This window comes from Babylonia areolata, chromosome 33 (assembly GCF_041734735.1).
Source record: "Babylonia areolata isolate BAREFJ2019XMU chromosome 33, ASM4173473v1, whole genome shotgun sequence".
In the NCBI taxonomy this organism is placed as follows: Eukaryota; Metazoa; Mollusca; class Gastropoda; order Neogastropoda; family Buccinidae; genus Babylonia; species Babylonia areolata.
The window spans coordinates 13007243-13028527 of record NC_134908.1 but is presented as its reverse complement, the minus strand read 5'-3'; the positions used below and the strand labels follow the sequence as shown (position 1 = coordinate 13028527).

The window sequence follows — 21285 nt, the reverse complement described above, 5'->3', positions numbered from 1 at the left end:
CACAGCAAATTCTGAAAATAAATCCAAACTAACGATCAAAATAGAGTCAGGTCAGGGGCATTGCCCTTGCTACTGGTACCATGTAACCCAGTACTACCTGCTGCATGTGAAGTCTCCCAACGACGGACCAGGCGGAGGAGGAAACCTTTCCCAACAGCTGTGAAGGTGGAAGAGGATGACCAAAGGGCAGCGGGAGCTCTTATCCTTGGCTGGAAGCCCTCCTAGGAGACGGAGCTCCGAAGAAAAAAACCTGACCTGTCGAGGCCGTCCTACACGTGGCAGTATCTGCACCTGTGGGACTGTGAGCATCGGTAGGCGAGAGAGTGGGGAAGGGACTGCACAACTCCTCCACACTAAAATAAAAAGTCACCTGTGCTGGTCAGGCAACCAGGCTAATGTCGGAACGATGAGCTAGCCTTCAACACCCAGCTTTCCCAAGCCCTGCGGCGATGGAGAAGTGGTCACGGGGACAGGCAGAGGATGCTGCTGGCAGTTCCTAGTCACGACTCTGCATGCAGGAGGCTGTGGGGTGATGGTTGTCCGCCATAGACTGGGGCAGATGCGGCGCCCGTATCCTCCCAGTGTTATAGCAGCCCTTTTTAGGGACAGCACTGCTCTTCCCACATGGGGAAGGGGAGATAAAAGGATCCCTAAACAAAGCCTGCCTCGCCTAGTACCTAGTAGGAAACTGCACCTACTTGGACATCCAACACTAGCGGTCCAAAACAACAGAAGAAAAGAACCAGGAGTCATTCCCTGACTCTGGGTGCCTGGAATGCTCACACCCTACTTGACAGAGACGACAGACCAGAAAGACGCACAGCGCTCATTGCTAGAATGCTTGATCGCTACCAGGTGGACATAGCAGCCCTGAGTGAAACCTGGTTTGCCGGTGAAACCCAGCTAGAGGAAGTTAGAGAGGGCTACACCTTCTACTGCATTGGGAAGCCAGATTGCACCCCAAGAACCTCAGGCGTGGGCTTTGCCATACAAACCAAACTTGCACGACAGCTTGACAGCCTTCCACATGGGATAAACGAGAGGCTGATGACCATGCATCTGAAGCTGTCCAAGGATTGCTTTTCCACAGTCATCAGCTGCTATGCCCTGACGATGACCAACCCTGATGACATCAAAGCAGCTTTCTATGGGGAGCTCAGCCGCATCATTTCAGCGGTAGACAGAAAGGACAGGCTGATCATCCTTGGGGATTTCAATGCCTGCGTCGGCGTGGACTTCTCCTCGTGGCCTTCTTCTTCTTCTTCGTTCGTGGGCTGCAACTCCCATGTTCACTCGTATGCACACGAGTGGGCTTTTATGTGTATGACCGTTTTTACCCCGCCATGTAGGCAGCCATACTGCGTTTTCAGTGGTGTTTTCGGGGGTGTGCATGCTGGATATGTTATTGTTTCCATAACCCACCGAACGCTGACATGGATTACAGGATCTTTAACATGCGTATTTGATCTAATGCTTGCATATACACACAAAGGGGGTTCAGGCACTAGCAGGTCTGCACATATGTTGACCTGGGAGATCGTAAAAATCTCCACCCTTCACCCACCAGGCGCCGTCACCGTGATTCGAACCCGGGACCCTCAGATTGACAGTCCAATGCTTTAACCACTCGGCTATTGCGCCCGTCTCTCCTCGTGGCCAAAGGACAGCACGGCACTGGCAAGTGCAACTCAAACAGACTGCTTTTGCTCTTGCTCTGCGCGCAGCATGGACTGACCATCACCAACACCCTCATCCAACAAGCGGACAAGTACAAGAACACATGGATGCACCCCCGCTCCAAGCAATGGCACATGCTGGACTATGTGATTGTCCGGCAGAGGGACAGAGGCAGAAACCCCCCAGGAAGCTAAACATCCACCGCCTCCCTATCACCAAGGATGTGCTGCAGCAGCAAATCCAAGCAGCTCTCCAAGACATTCCTGCATCTACTGATGTTGAAGAGGTATGGAGCACCTTTAGAGATGCTGTGTATACAGCAGCAGCTGACACACTCGGCTTTGTACAGAGGAGCCACAAAGACTAGTTTGACGAGAACAACTCTGGAATCTCCAAGCTCCTGAACACAATGCAAATATGGCATCAAGATCACATTTCCGATAAAGACTGCCAGAGGAAGGAGAATCAGTTCTTGCAAAACAAGCAACTCGTACAGAAGAGGCTGCGTGAGATGAAGAACACCTGGTGGGAGAGTCTGAAGAGCTTCAGTCAGCTGCTGATGCTCACGACATGAAGACCTTCCATGATGGTCTCCAAGCTGTGTATGGGCCGAGAGTCACAGGATCAACCCCTGTCCAAACCTTGGACCAGACCACCCTCCTGACAGACAAGAAAGATCCTCATCTGCTGGGCAGAGCACTTCAACACCCTCATCAACAGGGACTCGTCCGAATCTGACAAGGCAATTGCAGCCCTCCCACAGCTACCAGTCAATGACTCGCTAGCTGCCCCTCCCACCAAGGCTGAGACCTGGAAGGCCCTGAAGCTGATGTCAGGAAAAGCACCAGGAGCAGATGGAATCCAGGCCGACATCTACAAGTATGGAGGCGAGGTGCTGACAGACAAGCTGACCGCCCCTGGGAGAGAAGGGAGGTCCCGCAGGATTCCAAAGATGCTTCAATTGTCCATATTTACAAACGGAAGGGAGACAAAACATCCTGCGATAACCACCATGGAATCTCTCTCCTCTGCATCACCGGCAAGATCTTCACCCGCATCATACTGAACAGACTGGTTGACCATGTCTCCAACACAGTCATCTCAGAAGCACAGTGCGGCTTCTGCTCAGGCAGGGGTACATGTGACATGGTGTTTGCCGTACCCCAGATGCAAGAGAAGTGCCGTGAGCAGAACAAGGAGCTCCACATGGTCTTTGTAGACCTGACTAAGGCCTTCGACACGGTGAACCGCCATGGTCTGTGGAAGATCCTCCTAAGTTCAGCTGCCCAGAAAGCCTTATCCAGCTGACTGCATCATTCCACGATGGCATGCTGGCGAGAGTACAGGAAAATACTGACATGTCAGATCTGTTCCCTGTGGTAAATGGCACCCACACTGTTCTCCATTCTCTTCTCTGCCATGTTGACGCCTTCCAAGACTGTGACCGGGGCATCTACATTCAGTTTCGCACAGATGGCAAACTTTTCAACTTGTGGTGACTCCATGCCAGGTCCAGGGTGTTCGAGGCACTGTTGAGAGAGTTCCTTTTCGCTGATGACTGCGCGCTTGCTGCACACACCCATGAGGACATGCAGTTCATTATGGACAGGTTTTCAACCTCCTGCAGGCGCTTTGGACTCACCATCAGCCTCAGCAAGACCAAGTCCATGTACCAACCAGCTAGCTCACAGAATGCCAGTGCCTCCCCCCAACCTTCAATCAAGATCGATGACACAGAGATCAAGTCAGTTGACAACTTTTGCTACCTGGGCAGCACCCTATGCAGCAACAGAGTCCTTGATGCAGAAGTGACACTGCGCATCGCCAAGGCCAGCTCCGCTTTTGACAGACTCAACAACAGGCTATGGAAACAAAGGCATCAGTCTCAGCACCAAAATCAAAACCTACAGAGCTGTTGTGCTGACCACCTTGTTGTACTGCTGTGAAACATGGATGACGTATCGCTGTCACATTCAACAACTTGAGCAGTTTCACTAGAGATGCCTACAAAAGATCCTCGGCATAAAGTGGCAAGACAGGGTCTCCAACCTCCAGGTCCTAGAGAGGAGTGGCCTGCCCAGCATCGAAAGCCTGCTGATCCAGTGCCAGCTATGCTGGACAGGACACGTCCACATGACAGACAGCAGGATCCCAAAGATCCTTTTGTATGGCCAGCTGAAGGAAGGCCACCGTGAACTTGGAAGACCTTGCAAGCACTTCAAGGACACCTTGAAGACAAACCTCAAAGCCTGTGACATAGAAATCGCTTCCTGGGAAACTGATGCCCTTGACCGCTCTCGCTGGAGGATGCTGTACTCTAGTGGCATAAAGATGTTTGAAAACAAGAGAATGCAGGCCATTAAGGAGAAGCGTGAGTGAAGGAAGCAGGGCTCAACTTCTGGAGACGTTTTCCCTTGCAACACCTGTGGGAAGTGCTGCGCATCCAGAATTGGCCTTGTCTCCCATATGAGGACACACACCGACAGATAAGCCTGCCTGCCTACTCATCCGTCGGACTGACGGGAGACTCCATCAATGATCAAAACATCATCCCATTTATTTTTAATCCATCTTGGCATCTGTCTACCTGCTCAACTGCATGCACACACACGCACACACACACACACACAATGCAAGAGTGCAGACAGAGACTAAATACAAATTCTCTCTCTCACATACACAACCATACTCTCTCTCTCTCTCTCTCTCTAACACAATGCGAAAACTATGTACTTTGAATAATAATAGTTGGTCTATATTTTTGAAATTGTTTGATTCTCAGGTCCAGCCTAGAGACATTGCTCGTTAGGAAACCGGAAGTCAGTGAAAAGTTCAGCCCCTCCACCTTGGGACGTCAGGATAAGGCAACATGGCGACTCTGTCCGCTGAAACTGAAAGTGCGCTTGAATCCATGAAAGTTAAAGAACCGAAAGTATTTTAAAAAAGAATGGACAACTGATAAGTGGTGCGAAAGTTGAACTTGTTCGTCGTGCAAAGATTTTCAATTGTCGTGGAACCAGAAACAAGAAGGCGAAGTCAAGTCAGTTTCTGCTGTCACAGAGAGATTTCTGCTGTCACAGCGACATTAACCTCCCACAGATTTTTAACAACTGAACTGAAGAAAAAAGTATCGCTCCTGTGTGTGACCCATTCATTCAGAATCTATATACATTCTAGCATTTCATATTGTTGCTACATAGTATGAGTGAGAGAGAGAGAGTGTGTGTGTGTGTGTGTGTGTGTGTGTAGCACTGTGTGTGTGTGTGTGTGCGCGCGCGCGCACGCCTTCTAAAAACAGATTTCAGACTTGAGAAAATGGCCTTTGCTGTTCCAATGAATTTGACCTTTTTCTGGCTTTTCTATCACATGACTTTTTAATACATATTGTGGGGAGGAGAGTGTTGGAGTTGAGCATGGAAATCTGTGGGGAAATGAGTGGTGTAGTTTAGCATGGAAATTGTGGAGAGAAGAGTGCTGGAGCTGTGCATGGAATCTGATTAAAGATAATCATCATCAAGACTGATTCGTGTGTGTTTCATCATAGTTGCATTGATGATTAACTGAAAGTAAAGAATGATTTCATCTTATGGTGTAGCATGCATGCATGTGTGCATACAGTACTCACTCATTCATCATTACAAGTGTCTTCTCAACACTTCCAGACATTCAGACACACCAGTCTGGTACAATCAGCTGGCCTGTTTACCCAAAATGGATATGTCTGTACTTTCACCAGGTTAGAATATGTATTTCTTTTATGGAAACCTGTAAGTTCATTGCATCTAACAACTGGCCAAAGGATTAACACATACATACCAGTTTTCTCTTTGATGCCATTTTTTTTTTTAGAAACTGGTAGTGCTGTAAATTCTTAGTGTAAATATTTGCATTTATTTACATTTGCATGCCCCATCTCCCATCTTTTTTATTTCCTTTTTTTTTTAAATCATAAATATATATATATTTCATTTGCTTACTGCTTGTTGTCAGATCTGTACAATCAAATTTGGACTGTTTACAAAATGCAGTGTAAACAGGTCTGAGTCAAACACAAACAGACTTGATGAAAATCACTTTGATTAGATATTTAAAAAAAATTTTTTGTATCATTCATTCATATGTTAAACAATGAACAGTTGTCTAAACAATTTGAGTTATTTATTATGTGAACACCATTTAGTTTTGGATGTTGTGCATGTGTGTGTGTGTGTGTGTGTGTGTGTGGTGTGATATACATCTGTATTGAAGTGCCATGTCTACATTCACAAAGTTTTGATTTTTTTTCCATCATCAGAAAGAAAAAAACAAACAAACTCTGCAGTGAATCTTAACTGGTTTGAACCACACTGCACCCCCCCCACCTTTCTCCCTCAAAGAGAAGAAGAAAAATCACAGCTACAGTTTCTGAAGTCTTATTTAAATGTACCATATGATCAATATCATTAGCAAGCAGTGGGTATAAGCTTTGGCTGTTGAAACCAAATCATCTCTTGTATACAAGTGATGTATATATTGCATACAAATCAACATTATATCAGATAAATATAAACAGTATATAAACAGTTGCAATATTTGTTTACATCAGTATGAAAAAAAAATATCAAGAGCATTCAAACTCCACAATTCCCAAGAAGAAAGCTTAAAAAAAATCTTCATACACAGATGATAATCTGACTGTCTTACACAATTTGTCAATACCAATGATCCACCTGAATCAATCCGCTCTTAACACACACACACACACACACTCTACAAATTGATACCCACTGCTGTAACCCCCCTTCAGTCTAAATTTTTTGACAAAACAGTCTTCAAGGCCCTAATAAGCCATCTTTCACTTTGTCATCATACTCAGATTGGTGTGAAGGGAGAAGCAACGCTGTCAGATCATTACATATTTTCACTTCCAAATTTGTTAAATTTTGTAAAATGACTCAATTTATTGTCAGCAGCATTGGTTTCCACTGCTGATGCAGAAGTAGCAGTGATGTCTTCTTGGACTTGCACATCTGACAGCTGTGACAAAAAAAAAAGAAGAAAAGAATATATAATTATAGCTTGAATGTTATGACATTTGTTTTAGTTACACATTTTCAGTCAAACTCCATACAACCCCCAAAATGTGTCAGATCTATTCACTGCATTATGCATGTGCAGAATCTCAAGCCAGTGAGTTGTTTAAATTTGCAACAATAACTATGCTTTATCTATCTGTGTGTGTGTGTGTGTGTAAACATTCACATTGCCTGTGGAAGTAGCAAGGATCTCACTGTCTCAGTATCATTGTTACAGCACTTTCTGAAAATGTGCAAGCATTTCCACTTGAAAGAAGTATGTGCTGACAAATGGTGTATAGTGGAAATTCTTTGTAGTGTTTGTTTCAGTGGTACACAAGTCAGTTTTATACTATGTGTCAGAGATGCATATATCTGTGCTGAATAAATATCACAGCTAAGAATGTGACTAAAACACACACACACACAAATCCAGTTGAATGATACAACATTGGTGACTGGAAGCTGAAAAAGACCGGACAGCTGGTGTACTGTAATTCTCCGTTTTTAAAGGTTAAATTGTGCTATTGGATTCAAACATTAGATAAGTGTGTGAGAAATGAAGACAGTATAATTATCCCTCTTTGAGAAATCAGACCCAAAACATTCTAAGGCTTGGCTGTTGAATTTAAATAAATGTATTTTGAAACCTAAAAAAATAATATTTGATTCAAAATGTCACATACCGTGCTTGTTTTGAAGACCTTGTTCATGAAAAGTGAAGGAATATCATTGTCACTGAGGGTGTGGTCCTTTTCAGTTCACGATGTGATTCTGAGCTCGCCACGCTCTTTGCAACTGGTTCGTGGCTGGTATTCGTAGCGATGTCACCTTTTTCCCTAAAGTTCGAACAGCACACACAGTACTTCTTTCCACTCGTTTTCCCCAGACCCATTGTGAAGCATTTACACAAGTATCGATGAACTCGCAACTTTCGCTTTTAGAGACTCCCCACGAATTCTCTTTCCGACGTAACCAAGGGCAAATTACTCTAATTTTTTTTCTAGTGAACAAGGTCTATTGCACAGTATGGGGCTGAACTTTGGGGCCTAGATGACGGGCGCAATAGCTGAGTGGTTAAAGCATTGGACTTTCAATCTGAGGGTCCCGGGCTCGAATCACGGTGACGGCGCCTGGTGGGTAAAGGGTGGAGATATTTATGATCTCCCAGGTCAACATATGTGCAGACCTGCTAGTGCCTGAACCCCCTTCGTGTGTATATGCAAGCAGAAGATCAACTACACACGTTAAAGATCCTGTAATCCATGTCAGCGTTCGGTGGGTTATGTAAACAAGAACATTCCCAGCATGCACACCCCTGAAAGTGGAGTATGGCTGCCTATATGGCGGCGTCAAAACGGCCATACACATAAAAGCCCACTCGTGTGAATTCGAGTGAATGTGGGAGTTGCAGCCCATGAACGCAGAAGAAGAAGAAGGAGGGGCCTTGATGCTGCTGCAAGTCACTGTGAGAAAGTTCATTTGTTTGCATTGAAGAAAGTGTTAGGGATTGAGTTGAGAACACCAAATGACCTTATTTATGGAGAAACTAATAGATGCCCAATTCATATTAATTCTGTATCAATTTGTATTTGTTACTGGGTTAAATTAACAAGAACGAATGATTGCAGGTTACCACGGAAAGTTTATACAATATTAATTGACTTGGATGCAAAAGGTAAAAGAAATTGGTTTTCAAAAGTTCGTTGTAAATTGTATCAGTTTGGTTTTGGTTTTGTATGGGAAACTCCAGGTAAGCAAGATGTCAAATAATTTTTGTGTGACCTTAAAGTTAGACTGATTGCGTGCAGATGGCAAGAGTGGAATTTTCATGTTAATAATAGTTATAGGTTTTGCGTATATAGCACATTTTGTTGTAGTCATGACGTTAAGATTTACCTGCGTATGAACTTAGACAGACACTTGAAGTTTATTATGACAACATTTCATTTTGGCATTTCAGAAATTTCTCTGCATTACTACCGTTACAGGAAACATTCTGCACTTGATTCAATGTGTCTATTGTGCAAAAGTGGAAATGAAGATGAGCTGTATTTTGTTTTATGTTGTCCTGCTTTAACCAGTTTGAGAGTACGATATATCCCACCTGCTTTTTATAGATATCCGAATCAACTTTCATTTGAGTCTACTTCTAGTATTTGAAAAAGAAAGCGTCATAAGGATTTTGTCAATATACTTGTACAAGGCATCGCATTTCAGATCTGTTGCAACTTCATGATTTTCTTCAGTGACTATGCTTGTTTGTGTATTGTACCACTTCATGAGGGGCAATGGCCTTTATTTAAATAAGACATCTGCATCTCTAACATAACCACACACTATCACAAACACACATTTCATAATTGTGCAATTACAACATAATGAGGAACTTAGAAGAAGCTAAACATCCTTTGGGATTCCTTCTCATTTTGTAATGTTCCTCTATCACAAACACACATTTCATAATTGTGCAATTACAACATAATGAGGAACTTAGAAGAAGCTAAACATCCTTTGGGATTCCTTCTCATTTTGTAATGTTCCTCTCTTGTTTCTCACTTTCTGCAATATCTTTTTTTTCTTCTTTTTTTGTTATTGTTGTTGTTGCCCCATTCTCTGCACTGTTCAGTGGCATTATGGTGATCTGCATCCTGCTGCTTAGCACACAGTCACACCCAAGGTTACAGATATATAGATACATGCACTGCTGTGTTGGTTTTCATCCATGAACTGGATGACCCCTGATTAAGTGGTTTCACTTTCAGTTTTCCCATTTAAGCTCACAGTACACTCAACTCTGGACAGAAACCAACCACAAACTGGAAAAACCTACCTCTGACAGGCTCAAGCCTGTGTTCTTCCAGTTGTCAGTCTGTGACACTATCTACTTCACCATGGTAGCCGATTCTTTTTCTGGACACCACTTCTTATTTCAAATCAAGTCACTCCCTCACTTTCAACAGGGGTTGAACTTGTGTCCTTCTTGTTGTCAACCCACAATGCTTACCTCTTTCCAACAATAGCTGCTTCTTTTCAAAAACTTGATTTCAAATAAACTAATACCCTTTCTAAGTACCAACTTTTGACTTTCACTACAAAGTTTGAGCTGGCTGGAAAAACTCAAAGACAATGTGGACAACTAGTAGGATTGACTGTAACAGATGTCACAGGTCAGATAATTTCTTTCCATTCATTCCTTTCTTTCTATTTATTCATCATCACTGCAACCCCATTACCTCCAGATAGTCACAGATGGCTCCTGATTCATTGACAATGGTGTCCCCATCCCTGAATGTGGGAACCTGCAGCACAACATAAAATAATCAAATAAACACAAAACAAAACCAAAACAAATAAGAACATTAAAGAAACTGTATTATGTTTTTGTAGTTTTTAAGTGTGTGAAATGGAATAATGTAAATTGTAGTACTGCATAAAGTAAAGATGTATTTTCTCTTTCTCAGTTTCTGTTTCTGACAAATGATAATCTGCGTTCTCTTTCCCTCTTAATCTCACTCTGTCCTCAGTGCCCTTAAAACCCCTCTCTCTCTCTCGGTACGTCTTGTTACATGTATCACTATTTCAGCTTGGTTTGCACCTTTTGGGTTTTGAGTAACCAAGGGAGAAAACCAAAGGAGATTAAATGGTGGTGCCAGATTGTTGGCCTCTGGACTTAAGTATCCTGTTTGTTTTCTGCTGGTCTCTTCTTTACATGTAACATGGTGGCAGGTCTTCACTAACTACTTGATAATGTATTTAGAATTAACCATAATTCTTATTCAAGTAGTTGGTAATTCACTGTATAGTTGAAGAGGAATTTCTTGAGCCAATGAGACTGATCCGAATTATCATTACATATGGGGAAACTGTTCATCAGATGCAGAATTCAATAACCCAATGCCTCCAGTTCCAAACGTAAAACTTCCTTGTCCTTTGGGTGTTTGGTTCTCTGTAGAAAAAATTAAAATATCTGGAAATACACATCCTTCAGGTCAACAGAGGAAGCCAAATCGCCCTGTTAAATCGTCTCTCCAATCTGTGCCTATGTGTCCATCTAGAATTTGACCCTGAGCAGGAATTTGTCGAGGAGGGACAAGTCCAGGATCAGATGCCACCCTCTAGCGATCTATGGAATCACAAACAAGTTGTCATAAAACCCCAGACCTGATGTAATGTACCAATATCACTCCCCATTATGAAACCATGTGCCTGGAAGGGGGTGGGGTGTGGGGGTGATTATGGGCATCTGCCAGGTAGTTGTTTTCGAACAATCTAGAATCACTCCATGTGGCCGTTCCACAATCACCCCTACCCCCCTGTTTATGTGTGGAGGGGAATGCATTAACCCATTCCCAGAATACTAATTCCACACAAGAGGAGGGGAGTTAATCTGGACGTGTGCCCATATTCACCCTCCCCTCCCACAATTACTTAGCTAACAATGGAAGGGAGAGTGAATCTGAACAAATGCAGCCATATACAACGCCCATCCCAATTACTTTGATACTAATTTTAGACAGTTGTATAAAGGGGGGAGGGGGAGTACTTCAAGCCTGATGTCGATATATATATAAGAGAAGAGGCAAGAAGAAGCTCTACTTCCAATGTTAAGTTCACATAATGGAGAGGAGGAGTGATTCTGGCCTTATGCCCATTTGGACCCTCCCCCTCCCCTTTTTCCTCTCTCTATTATTCAGATTAGAAACATGCGGTGTAACTCTAGTCTTATGCCCATATACACTCCCATCCCTATATCAAGCTCACATAAGGGGAGGGGGAAGTAATTCTGACCTTATGTCCAAATACCCCCACCCCACCCCACCCTAGTTCATCTAGTTGTATATTCAGGGAAAAGGAAGGAAGTAATTCTGTCCTAATGTCCATATACACTCTCCTCCCAATGTTAAGTTCACATAATGGGGGATGAGGTTGGAGTGATTCTGGCCCTCTGCCTGTTCAGAACCCCCCCCATTTCTTCTATTACTAGGATCAGAGAAGAGGAGTGAAGCAACTCTGGTCTTATGACAAATAAACTTTCCTCCCAATGTTAAATACACATAAGAGAGGGGGGCCCTATGCCTGTTTCAATCCCCCTCTCCTCCATTCTTCTAAAACTATGATCAGAAAAGAGGAGGGAAGAAACTTTTTTGTTTCTTTGTTTATATAATGGCCCTTGCGGAGAAAGAAGAGTATTGCTTTGCGTTGTTAGTATGCATTGTGTATGTGTTATTTCCAGAGGATCTTTGTTTATATAATGGCCCTTGCACAGAAAGAAGATTACTGCTTTGCACTGTTAGTATGAATTGTGTATGTGTTATTTCCAGGGGCCCGTTCTTCGTTCTTGATTGCCACATCTGTGATCTCCCCTTGCCCTCGCCTCCCTCCGACCTTGCCCAAACTGCCCTTGTAAAATCTACATCCAAAAACTGTCCGTGGTCCAGCCCAAAACTTCCGTAATCCTGCTACCCTGTCTCAATAAATCTGCGGCACCTTCGAGTAAAAGCTGGGATGGGATGATGCTTGTGTTGGTCCAAAATCTGTCTTTGTTGTTTTAGTGCTTAATGTTGATTTGTTGAATAAGATTGTCAGGGAAACAATTAAATGCAGATATGAAACTAAACAGAATTGTTCTCTCTGAGTAAGAAAGAGCCTTCCTCGGCCCCTTTCTGTAGACAGAGTCAGCCTGTTTTTTTCCCGTTCTTTATCTTTCTTGCTCTCCCCAGTGTCCCTCTCGCTCTTCTCTATTTCATCGTTTTGTCCGTCTGTTGTTTGTTCGTTCACCATTGTCCCTCTCCTTGTTTTTTTTCTGTTACTAAATTGGGGAGTTAGTTCATCTGTCCGTCTGTCTGTCTACAGGATTTTTGTGCAATATTATATATGTGTACCTACCAATGTGTGTGTGTGTGTGTGTGTGTGTGTGTGTGTGTGTTTGTGTCTCTGTGAGTGAATTTTGAACTAGAATAAATGATTTTCTGATAAAATCTCTCACTCTCTCTCTCACTCTTTGGAAATAAATGGTTTTTTATATTAATTTTTTTTTATCTGTTTGATTTCTTAAAATACAAAAATCCAGTAATCAAAAATATTTTATATCTGATTAAAAAAAAAAATTATTCCATAATAAAATGAATGGTAATTTGTTAAATCAGTTCAGTAAACAGGCAGTTTGACAAACTCTAAATATGATTAAATCAGACGAGAATTCCTCTGCCTATCTGACTTGTCTCTTTGTATTTCAATGCAGACAGCAACATGCAATAAACCATAAACTAAACAAGAGAGGCAAGGCCTTCAAGACTCACTTGTGATAAATTATGTCCCCTAGCATTAATTACAGAGTAATTTCCCTTTTTTACTATCTGCACCAAAACGCCTGCAAAATAAATAAAAATTCCATGCTTAGCAAAAGAAGTTCCTGTTTGAACAAAAAATGGTAATAATAACTCCTCTTGCTGTTGTGTCAGAATAAGAGGTCAAAGTGCCAAGTTTAGAGAATACAAAAAATATAACAGTAAATGCAGTTTGCATATAATTAGGCTTCTTTTTTTATTTTTTTGTGCCCATCCCAGAGGTGCAATATTGTTTTAAACAAGATGACTGGAAAGAACTGAATTTTTCCTATTTCTATGCCAAATTTGGTGTCAACTGACAAAGTATTTGCAGAGAAAATGTCAATGTTAAAGTTTACCACGGACACACAGACACACGGACACACACACACACACAGACAACCGAACACCGGGTTAAAACACAGACTCACTTTGTTTACTCAAGTGAGTCAATAAAAAGAATACCCCCCCACAACCACCCTGCCCCCAGCACATACACATGTAAACCATTTGAATTTATTTTTTTAAGACATACGTCGCCAGGGTATGAGACACATACAATTTGTAATTTTCAAAAATACTCATTCCATTTCAACCATGAGAATTACAACCATGCTGATGAAAAACTTGCAACACACACATGCACACACAAGTGGGCATGCAAGTAACATGAAATAAGAACAGAAGTGGAACAAGAGCCTGAGGCCCATGATGTTGAACCAGAAATGGAAAAAGATAGTGTATCAGCAGCTTATGCTCTTGAGGGTGCAAGAACTGACTGCCAGAACATTCAGAAATTGATGGGATGAGGGAAGAAATAAACAGGCATATAATATTTGAAAACAGAAACTTGAGAGAACAGTTACAGATGAAAGAAACTAGCTAAGTGTTGTATTGTCAAATTTGTAATGAACTGACAGCAAACATTTGTGTAATCATAAAGCACATCCGGGCGGAGCATCTATCCCCAACCCGGAGGGTCCCCAGGTAGTGGATAGGGGAATGGCCCCCAGATATGAGGGTTAGTTGCGATATGTCAGGCTTGCCTGGTTGATTAAGCAGTTCCGGATCAAATTCCCCATGTGTCCTATGACAGATTCATCATGTGAGTAAGAGGCGCATAAAAACCTCTAGCCCTGAGGAAGGAAAACCTCGGAAAAACAAACCAGGGTAGGGGATGCTCATAAGCCTTGGTCGGCAAGTCGCCTACAAGAGGGAAACTCGAACAAGAAAACCAACGTTGAAGACGGATGTACTGGGCCCCTGACGCGTAATGGCACTACAACGCATCTACATCATGGATGGACAACCTCATACCTTTTCGAGATGGTGCTCTACCAGTGGAGTCTCACCAGGCTAGTAGAGTGCCTCAAAAGGGCCCACCCCATGCTACTGGTGGTCACTCTGTCCCGTTGCGAGGAGCCAGGCTTCAGAGGCGGAGGAAAAATGCTAATGGCTGAAAAACATCTGACCCCTAGACCACTCAACATTCTCCAGTGGAATGCAGAGGGCGTCTACCACAAAAAGATTCCACTCAGTGAAAGATTGTATGCAGAAAATATTGATGTGGCCTGTATCCAAGAGACACACCTGAAACCCAACCACAGGTTCAGAGTCAGAGGATACCAAACCTTCAAGATGGACAGAGAAGGAAGATCAAAAGGAGGAGTGCAGATACCCATCAAGAACAGTATTTCAGCCTCAGAATTTACAGTGGATACAAATCAGGAAGCTGAAATCCACGGATTCAAGATTATAGTGGACAAGACTGTCATCACCATCTTCAATGTGTACTGCCCTCAAGACAAAGAGCTCTCTTTACAGAGAATTGACATACTGTCAGAGAACTGCTTGGTAGTAGGTGACTTTAACAGCCACTCAACCTGTTGGGGTTACAGTGAGAATGACCAAAGAGGAGACAAAGTGGAGGACTGGCAGACAGAGAGCAATCTGCTTCTGCTGAATGATTCAGAAGACCCACCAACCTTCTTTTCTCGCCGATGGCTCACCAAGACCACCCCAGATCTTGCCTTTGCCACAGAAGACCTTGCCCAAAAAAACAACAGGAAGGTACAGAGCCAGCTGGCAGGCAACGACCACAGACCAGTACTACTGACCATCAATTTGCAGTATACACCAAGCGATGCCAAGTCCTTTCCCAGATGGAATTACAAGAAGGCAGATTTGGAGATGTTCACGGGCCTCTCTGACGAGTACTGCAAGACAATCAAAATGGATGATTATAACATCAACAGAGCCACCAAAAACTTCAACCAAGCCATCCTGAAAGCAGCCTCAGAGGCAATTCCACGTGGCGCGTGCAAGAACTATAGGCCATATTGGACAGAAGAGCTGCAGGAGCTTGAAGATGAAGTGACAAAGACTAGAGAGGAGGTTGAAAATAACCAAACACAAGAAAACAACATTACTCTCAAAACCTGCACTGCTAAATACAGAAAGGCCTACATCCAAGCTGCAAGAACAAGCTGGATGGAGAAAACAGAAAAGCTGAACCTTGACAGAGATGGCAACAAACTCTGGAAACATACCAAAGCCATGAACAATGAAGAGAAAAGGTCAGCGCCTGTCACGCTTCAAAAAGACCAGGAGATGGTTTACAGGGAGAGAGGCAGCAAACTGCTTCATAGACAGCTATGAGCAGATCAGCAACATCACTGCATCAGAGGACAGAAAACAACATGTCCATAATGAAATGAAGAATCATCAGGATTATCAAGACCAACCTGATTATATGGACAGGCCTTTCAAACCGAAGGAGTTTGAAGAAGCCGTAAAGTCTTTGCAGCACAAAAAATCTCCAGGTCTTGACAAAGTCACCAACGAAATGCTAAAACACCTTGGCACCAAAGCAAAGACCAAACTCCTTGCCCTCTTCAACAACTGTTGGAAGACGGGGCATGTCCCACAGAGCTGGTGAGAAGCCAACATGGTGCCCATCCACAAGAAGGGCAAAGGCAGAGCTAGGGCTGATAGTTATCGCCCCATCAGCCTCACCAGCTGCGTGGGCAAGCTCCTAGAGCTTATGATCAACTCACGTCTAGTTTGGCACCTGGAGAAGAACATCATCATCACTCCAGAGCAGGCAGGCTTCCACCAACATCATTCCACTGCGGACCAAGACCTTCATTGCCCAGAAGATCGAGGATGGCTTCCAGGACAAACAACATACACTGTTGGTGTGGATAGACATGGAAAAGGCATACGACAAAGTCTGGAAGGATGGCCTCTGTAGGAAGCTCCAGAAGAGTGGTGTGACTGGCTTATGTATTAGTGGATCTCGCAGTACCTGAACAATAGGAAGGCCCGAGTCCATGTCAATGGAGTTTTCAGTAGGAAAAAGACACTGAGAGAAGGAGTTCCTCAAGGTGTCCTCAGCCCTACACTATTCCTCATCTTTATCAACGACATCATCAAAGATGTGCCACATAAAGTCCAGGGAGCCATCTATGCAAACAATCTTGTCCTATGGTGCTCAGAAGAACACCTCACAACTGCCAACTACAGACTACAGCAGGTGCTGAATGTTCTTGACAATTAATGCCAAAAAGACCACTTACACTGTTTTCAGCCTCTCACCCAAAGAACACAAGGCCAACCTGCGCATCAATGGACAAACTCTGCTTGCTGAAAACAACCCCACATACCTGGGAGTCACTTTTGACAAATGCCTGACATGGAAGAAGCAAGCAGAGAAAGCAGAATCAAGAGCTGAAGTACGGCTTGCCCTCATGAAGAAGCTGGCAGGAGCAATATGCGACACAGACAACACGACTCTCAGGAGGCTGTACACTGGTAGAATCAGGCCAGTGCTGGAGTATGGCATGACTGCATGGGGCACTACGGCTAAGTCCAACTTTGAACAGATGAGCAAGATTCAGAATCAAGCTACCCATATCATCAAAGGGGCAATGAGGTCTACGCCAATTCAGGAGCTTGAAACCATCACAGAGCTCCAGCCCCTTGAGGACCGCAGAGACGCCAAACTCCTGACCCAGGCTGCCAAGTTCAAGAGGTTGTAAGGCCACCCCATGAAGGACAGACTGTCCCAGCCAACAAAAGGACGGCTGAAGAGAGGGAGCTTCGTACACCAGAGCAGGATCCTAGAACGGCAAAATCAAGATATCCTTGACCATGCCCCCAAAGTGATACCCCAGTCCCTACCTAGAGCGAAGGAACCCCTCCCCTTATCCAGTGTAGCATCCCTGGTGTTGGCCCCAAAGATTCCCAAAGCGGCCCTGAAAGAAAGTCCCTCACCCATGAACACCTCCACACCCAGTTCCCCAAAGAGTTCTGGACTCATGTGTACACCGAGGGGTTTGCGGCAGATTCTATTCGTAATGGAGAGGCAGGAGTCTATGTTCAGTATCCAGGAGGCAGAGAAGAAAAGATCTGCCCTTGCTACCGGCCTGTACTCCACCAGTTACAGAGCCAAAGCAGAAGCCTTGAAACAGCACCCCCCACATCGAGGTCAGCCCCTACGCCAGCCACAACGTTGTCGTCCTGACTGACGCCCTGTCCATCTTGCAGGCCCTTTGGTCCAACAGAGATCCAGAACTCAACAATCTGTCCTCCTCTCTCGCTTCCCTCTGCACAAGTCACACAGTCACCCTGCAGTGGATTCCCTCCCAATGCAACGTGCTTGGCAACAAGACTGCTGCAAAGGAAGGCACTACAAAAGAGCAGATGGACAGGTCTGCCAGCTACTCTGAATCCAGGACCATCGTTAAGGCCAAGCTGCAGAATAAGTGGAAGCAGCAGCATCCACGCCACAACAGAGCAGTACCTGCTGACTCGTTGAGAGCAGGTAGCCATTTTCAGGCTCAGGACAGGCCACAACCACCTGAAACACTACCTATACACGAAACTCCGTATCGGCAACACAGAGCTGTGCCCCTGCAGAACAGGCAGCCGGACAACAGAACATCTGCTGCAGTCCTGACCGCTCCACCAAGCACTCCAAGAGAAAACCTGGCCTGACCCAATCCCAGCAGCCCGGAAGCTCTATGGAGGTTGGAGGACCTGCGATGTACTGCCGCCTTTGTCGAGGAGACAGGAGAGTCCATCTGATAAATTGATGAACGAGACAACAACATGAAGCACATGTTGTAGAGTACAAAACAAGAACCATGCCTTTAGACTTGTTCTAATAGGGACTGAAGTAATAGCAAAATTTATGTTTGATCCAGTAAAAGGCAACAAGACCACTGCTAATAGTAACAGACAGCAACATGCTGAGAGAGTCTAAAACAGAATACTATTCATTGATTTATCAGCTGCAATGAATGAATAACTGTGGATGGTTGAGTACATTGTCAAAATGGTCATTTTCTAAATACCATTGGGAAAATATGGTACGACTGTGTCATAAATGCAAATATACAGTGTTTATATATATATATATATATATATATGTGTGTGTGTGTGTGTGTATGTGAGGTAAAATCTGTCAGATTACCCATACAAATAATAGATACAATCTTAGTTAAATGAATCACACTGCAGATGAACAGACATGTGACAGTATGAGGCCAGCAGGATTACAAACATAACTCATTCTGTCAAGTTTTGGGGAATCATCCAGTAAGATGGTATTCATGTGACTGGCCTTTTCCCCAAACTTTACAGCTGCTTAAATTTTAGATCTTTCTAGTAGCTCCCCATTTGGGGTTCAGATCTCAGCCAACCCAGCCATGTAGTGACAGTGGGCATCATTATTGTCTGATTTATCCATTACTGTACATGGCAAAAGTGGCTTCTCATTTAGCCTTTGGGAGTGCATAACTTGCATGTGTGTGTGCACGCGCGCACAGACATACACAGACACACACAGAAAACACACACATACATAAGATTAATCAGTTTCTATTCTCATCATCATCGATTTAATCACAGACAGAATGATTCTATAATGTCCATGCTATTATCAGTCATATTTGTGATGACATAGAACAGTGACAGCTGACAATTGCAAACACACACACACACACACACACACACACACTCAAACAGACTGACAGGCACAGTAATAGATATGCTCACACATGCACACATGTGTACATGTGACAATACATAAAAACAAAGAGCAAAATTATCTTTCAATGCAGCATTTTCCTCCCTAGCTGTCATGGCCATTTATTGACTTACTCTTGAATTAGAAAAAAAAACAAACAACAACAAAACAACAACAAAACACACAAAAAAACACACAATATTTATTTACATGATTAAGATCACAATAAGTCAGTCAAGTATAATCCCCGCCAGTGATCATGTAAGTCTTAAATGCAGCACACAAAGAAACTGGAGTCTCAGAGACAATAGTTGCTGAAAGGACAAGTGACATTCGGAGAAGACTGAGGCAGGAGTAAGAAATCTGGTTTGATTCTTATTCTTATGTTTGCCCTGACTGTGTTATCGTAAATCTTGTACCCAGCTATCCATGTACTGCATGTGCGCTTCTACTAGTTCTAGACTTTCAGTGATGCACTTGAACTGCTCAAATATGTAAGCGCTCACGCCGAACACACACGATCGCGATGGAATCCAACTCATTCTCAGTCCTTTGAATTGCTTGGATCAAAACCAAATAACACGCCCGATCTTGCCTTTGTGTCCAACTAATTTACTGACTTACGTTATATTGTCCTTCGACCTGAGTTCTTCCATACTCAAATAATAAATTTGACTGACACAAGAAACAAAATGAGAGGACCGGAAACGCCGAAGCAAGAAGTGTAAGAGGGGACTTGATACAGACGTACAAAATATTTAATGGGTTTGACAATGTAAACAAAGCATGCTTTTTTGTACTCCAAAGGTAGACACTACAAGAAACAGTACAGACAAAATATTTAAACAATATTCCAGAACAAATTTCAGAAAGTTTACATCTAGTAACAGAGAGTTAACATTTAGTAACAGAGTAACATGCACTTAGTATAAATACTTTTAAGAACCTCGTAGATAAACATGAGTTATTGACAAAAACGAAATACGACTTTGATGGATAAAATGACTGAGCTGGTCAACGACCTGACCAACAATAAAAAGGAGTAAAACCTGAAGGGGCATAAAAAGCCAAAACTGGCTAAGTTGTATATATAACAATGCCCCAGATCCTGATACTGATCTTTCATTGCATTATCATCATGGAGGTCATTGCTCCGCTTTCTTATGCCAATCGCACACGGGGCGTCGAAGCAGCAAGTTTCAAGCAGCAAAAACGTGCAGCACCCCGTGTGCAAGGTATTCAGGCAGCAAGAGTCGCGCTGCCACTGCCAGTTCAGTTTCAGTTTCAGTAGCTCAAGGTGGTGTCACTGCGTTCGGACAAAACCATATACGCTACACCACATCTGCCAAGCAGATGCCTGACCAGCAGCGTAACCCAACGCACTTAGTCAGGCCTTGAGAAAAAAAAAGAAAAAAAAAGGGGGAATAAATAATAGATAAGCTTACATAAATAAATAAATAAATAATAATTATAATATAGAAAAAAGTAGTAGTAATAATAATAATAATATATAAAAAAAATTAAAAAAGACAAAAAAAGACAGCAATGATAATAAATAAGCAAATAAATGTAAAACATGAAGACACACATTCACACATACCCCCACACATGCATAACAGATACGCACCAAAAAGGAAGTTTCACAGATATGAAAGCACAGTCAAATACATATAAACGTACATGAGCTCCAACACACACACACACACACCACACACATTACCCTGCATCTCCTCTACCCCCCTCCTCCACAGACTCATTTCTAGTCTACGTATCGCAGCTTCCATGGCACACACACACACACACTCACAGAGATGAACACTTACTTGTACAAGCACACACACATACGCCCATATCTCCAACCCCCAACCCCACACACATATATCTTTGTATATACAAAGATATATATATATACGTTCCAATATCCTGTTGCTCCCACAGTGTAGGCATGCATACACTCACATACCTCATCCTCTACCCCACCTCCTCCACACCCCCCCACCTCCACTCACACACACACATACACACACACACACACACACGCATGCACGCATGTGCACAGAACTCTGACACTTGTGTACACTTACACTCTCTTGCATGCACAAACGCACTCAAAAGCATAGACACACACAAACACACACATACAAACACGTACAGAGGCTGCCACTGATTGGCCGCAAGAGGGATGGGAAAAGAT

General features: G+C 43.4%; 1 protein-coding gene across 1 annotated transcript in view; it reads right to left on the bottom strand.

Annotated features, from left to right (window-relative positions):
* LOC143277248 (glutathione S-transferase A-like) overlaps positions 1–21285 on the bottom strand; it is a 58784-nt gene that overhangs the window by 14554 nt on the left and 22945 nt on the right. The window contains exon 2 of the mRNA XM_076582029.1: positions 9968–10033. Within this exon, the coding sequence (XP_076438144.1) occupies positions 9968–10033 (66 nt within the window). The remainder of the gene's footprint in view (positions 1–9967; positions 10034–21285) is intronic.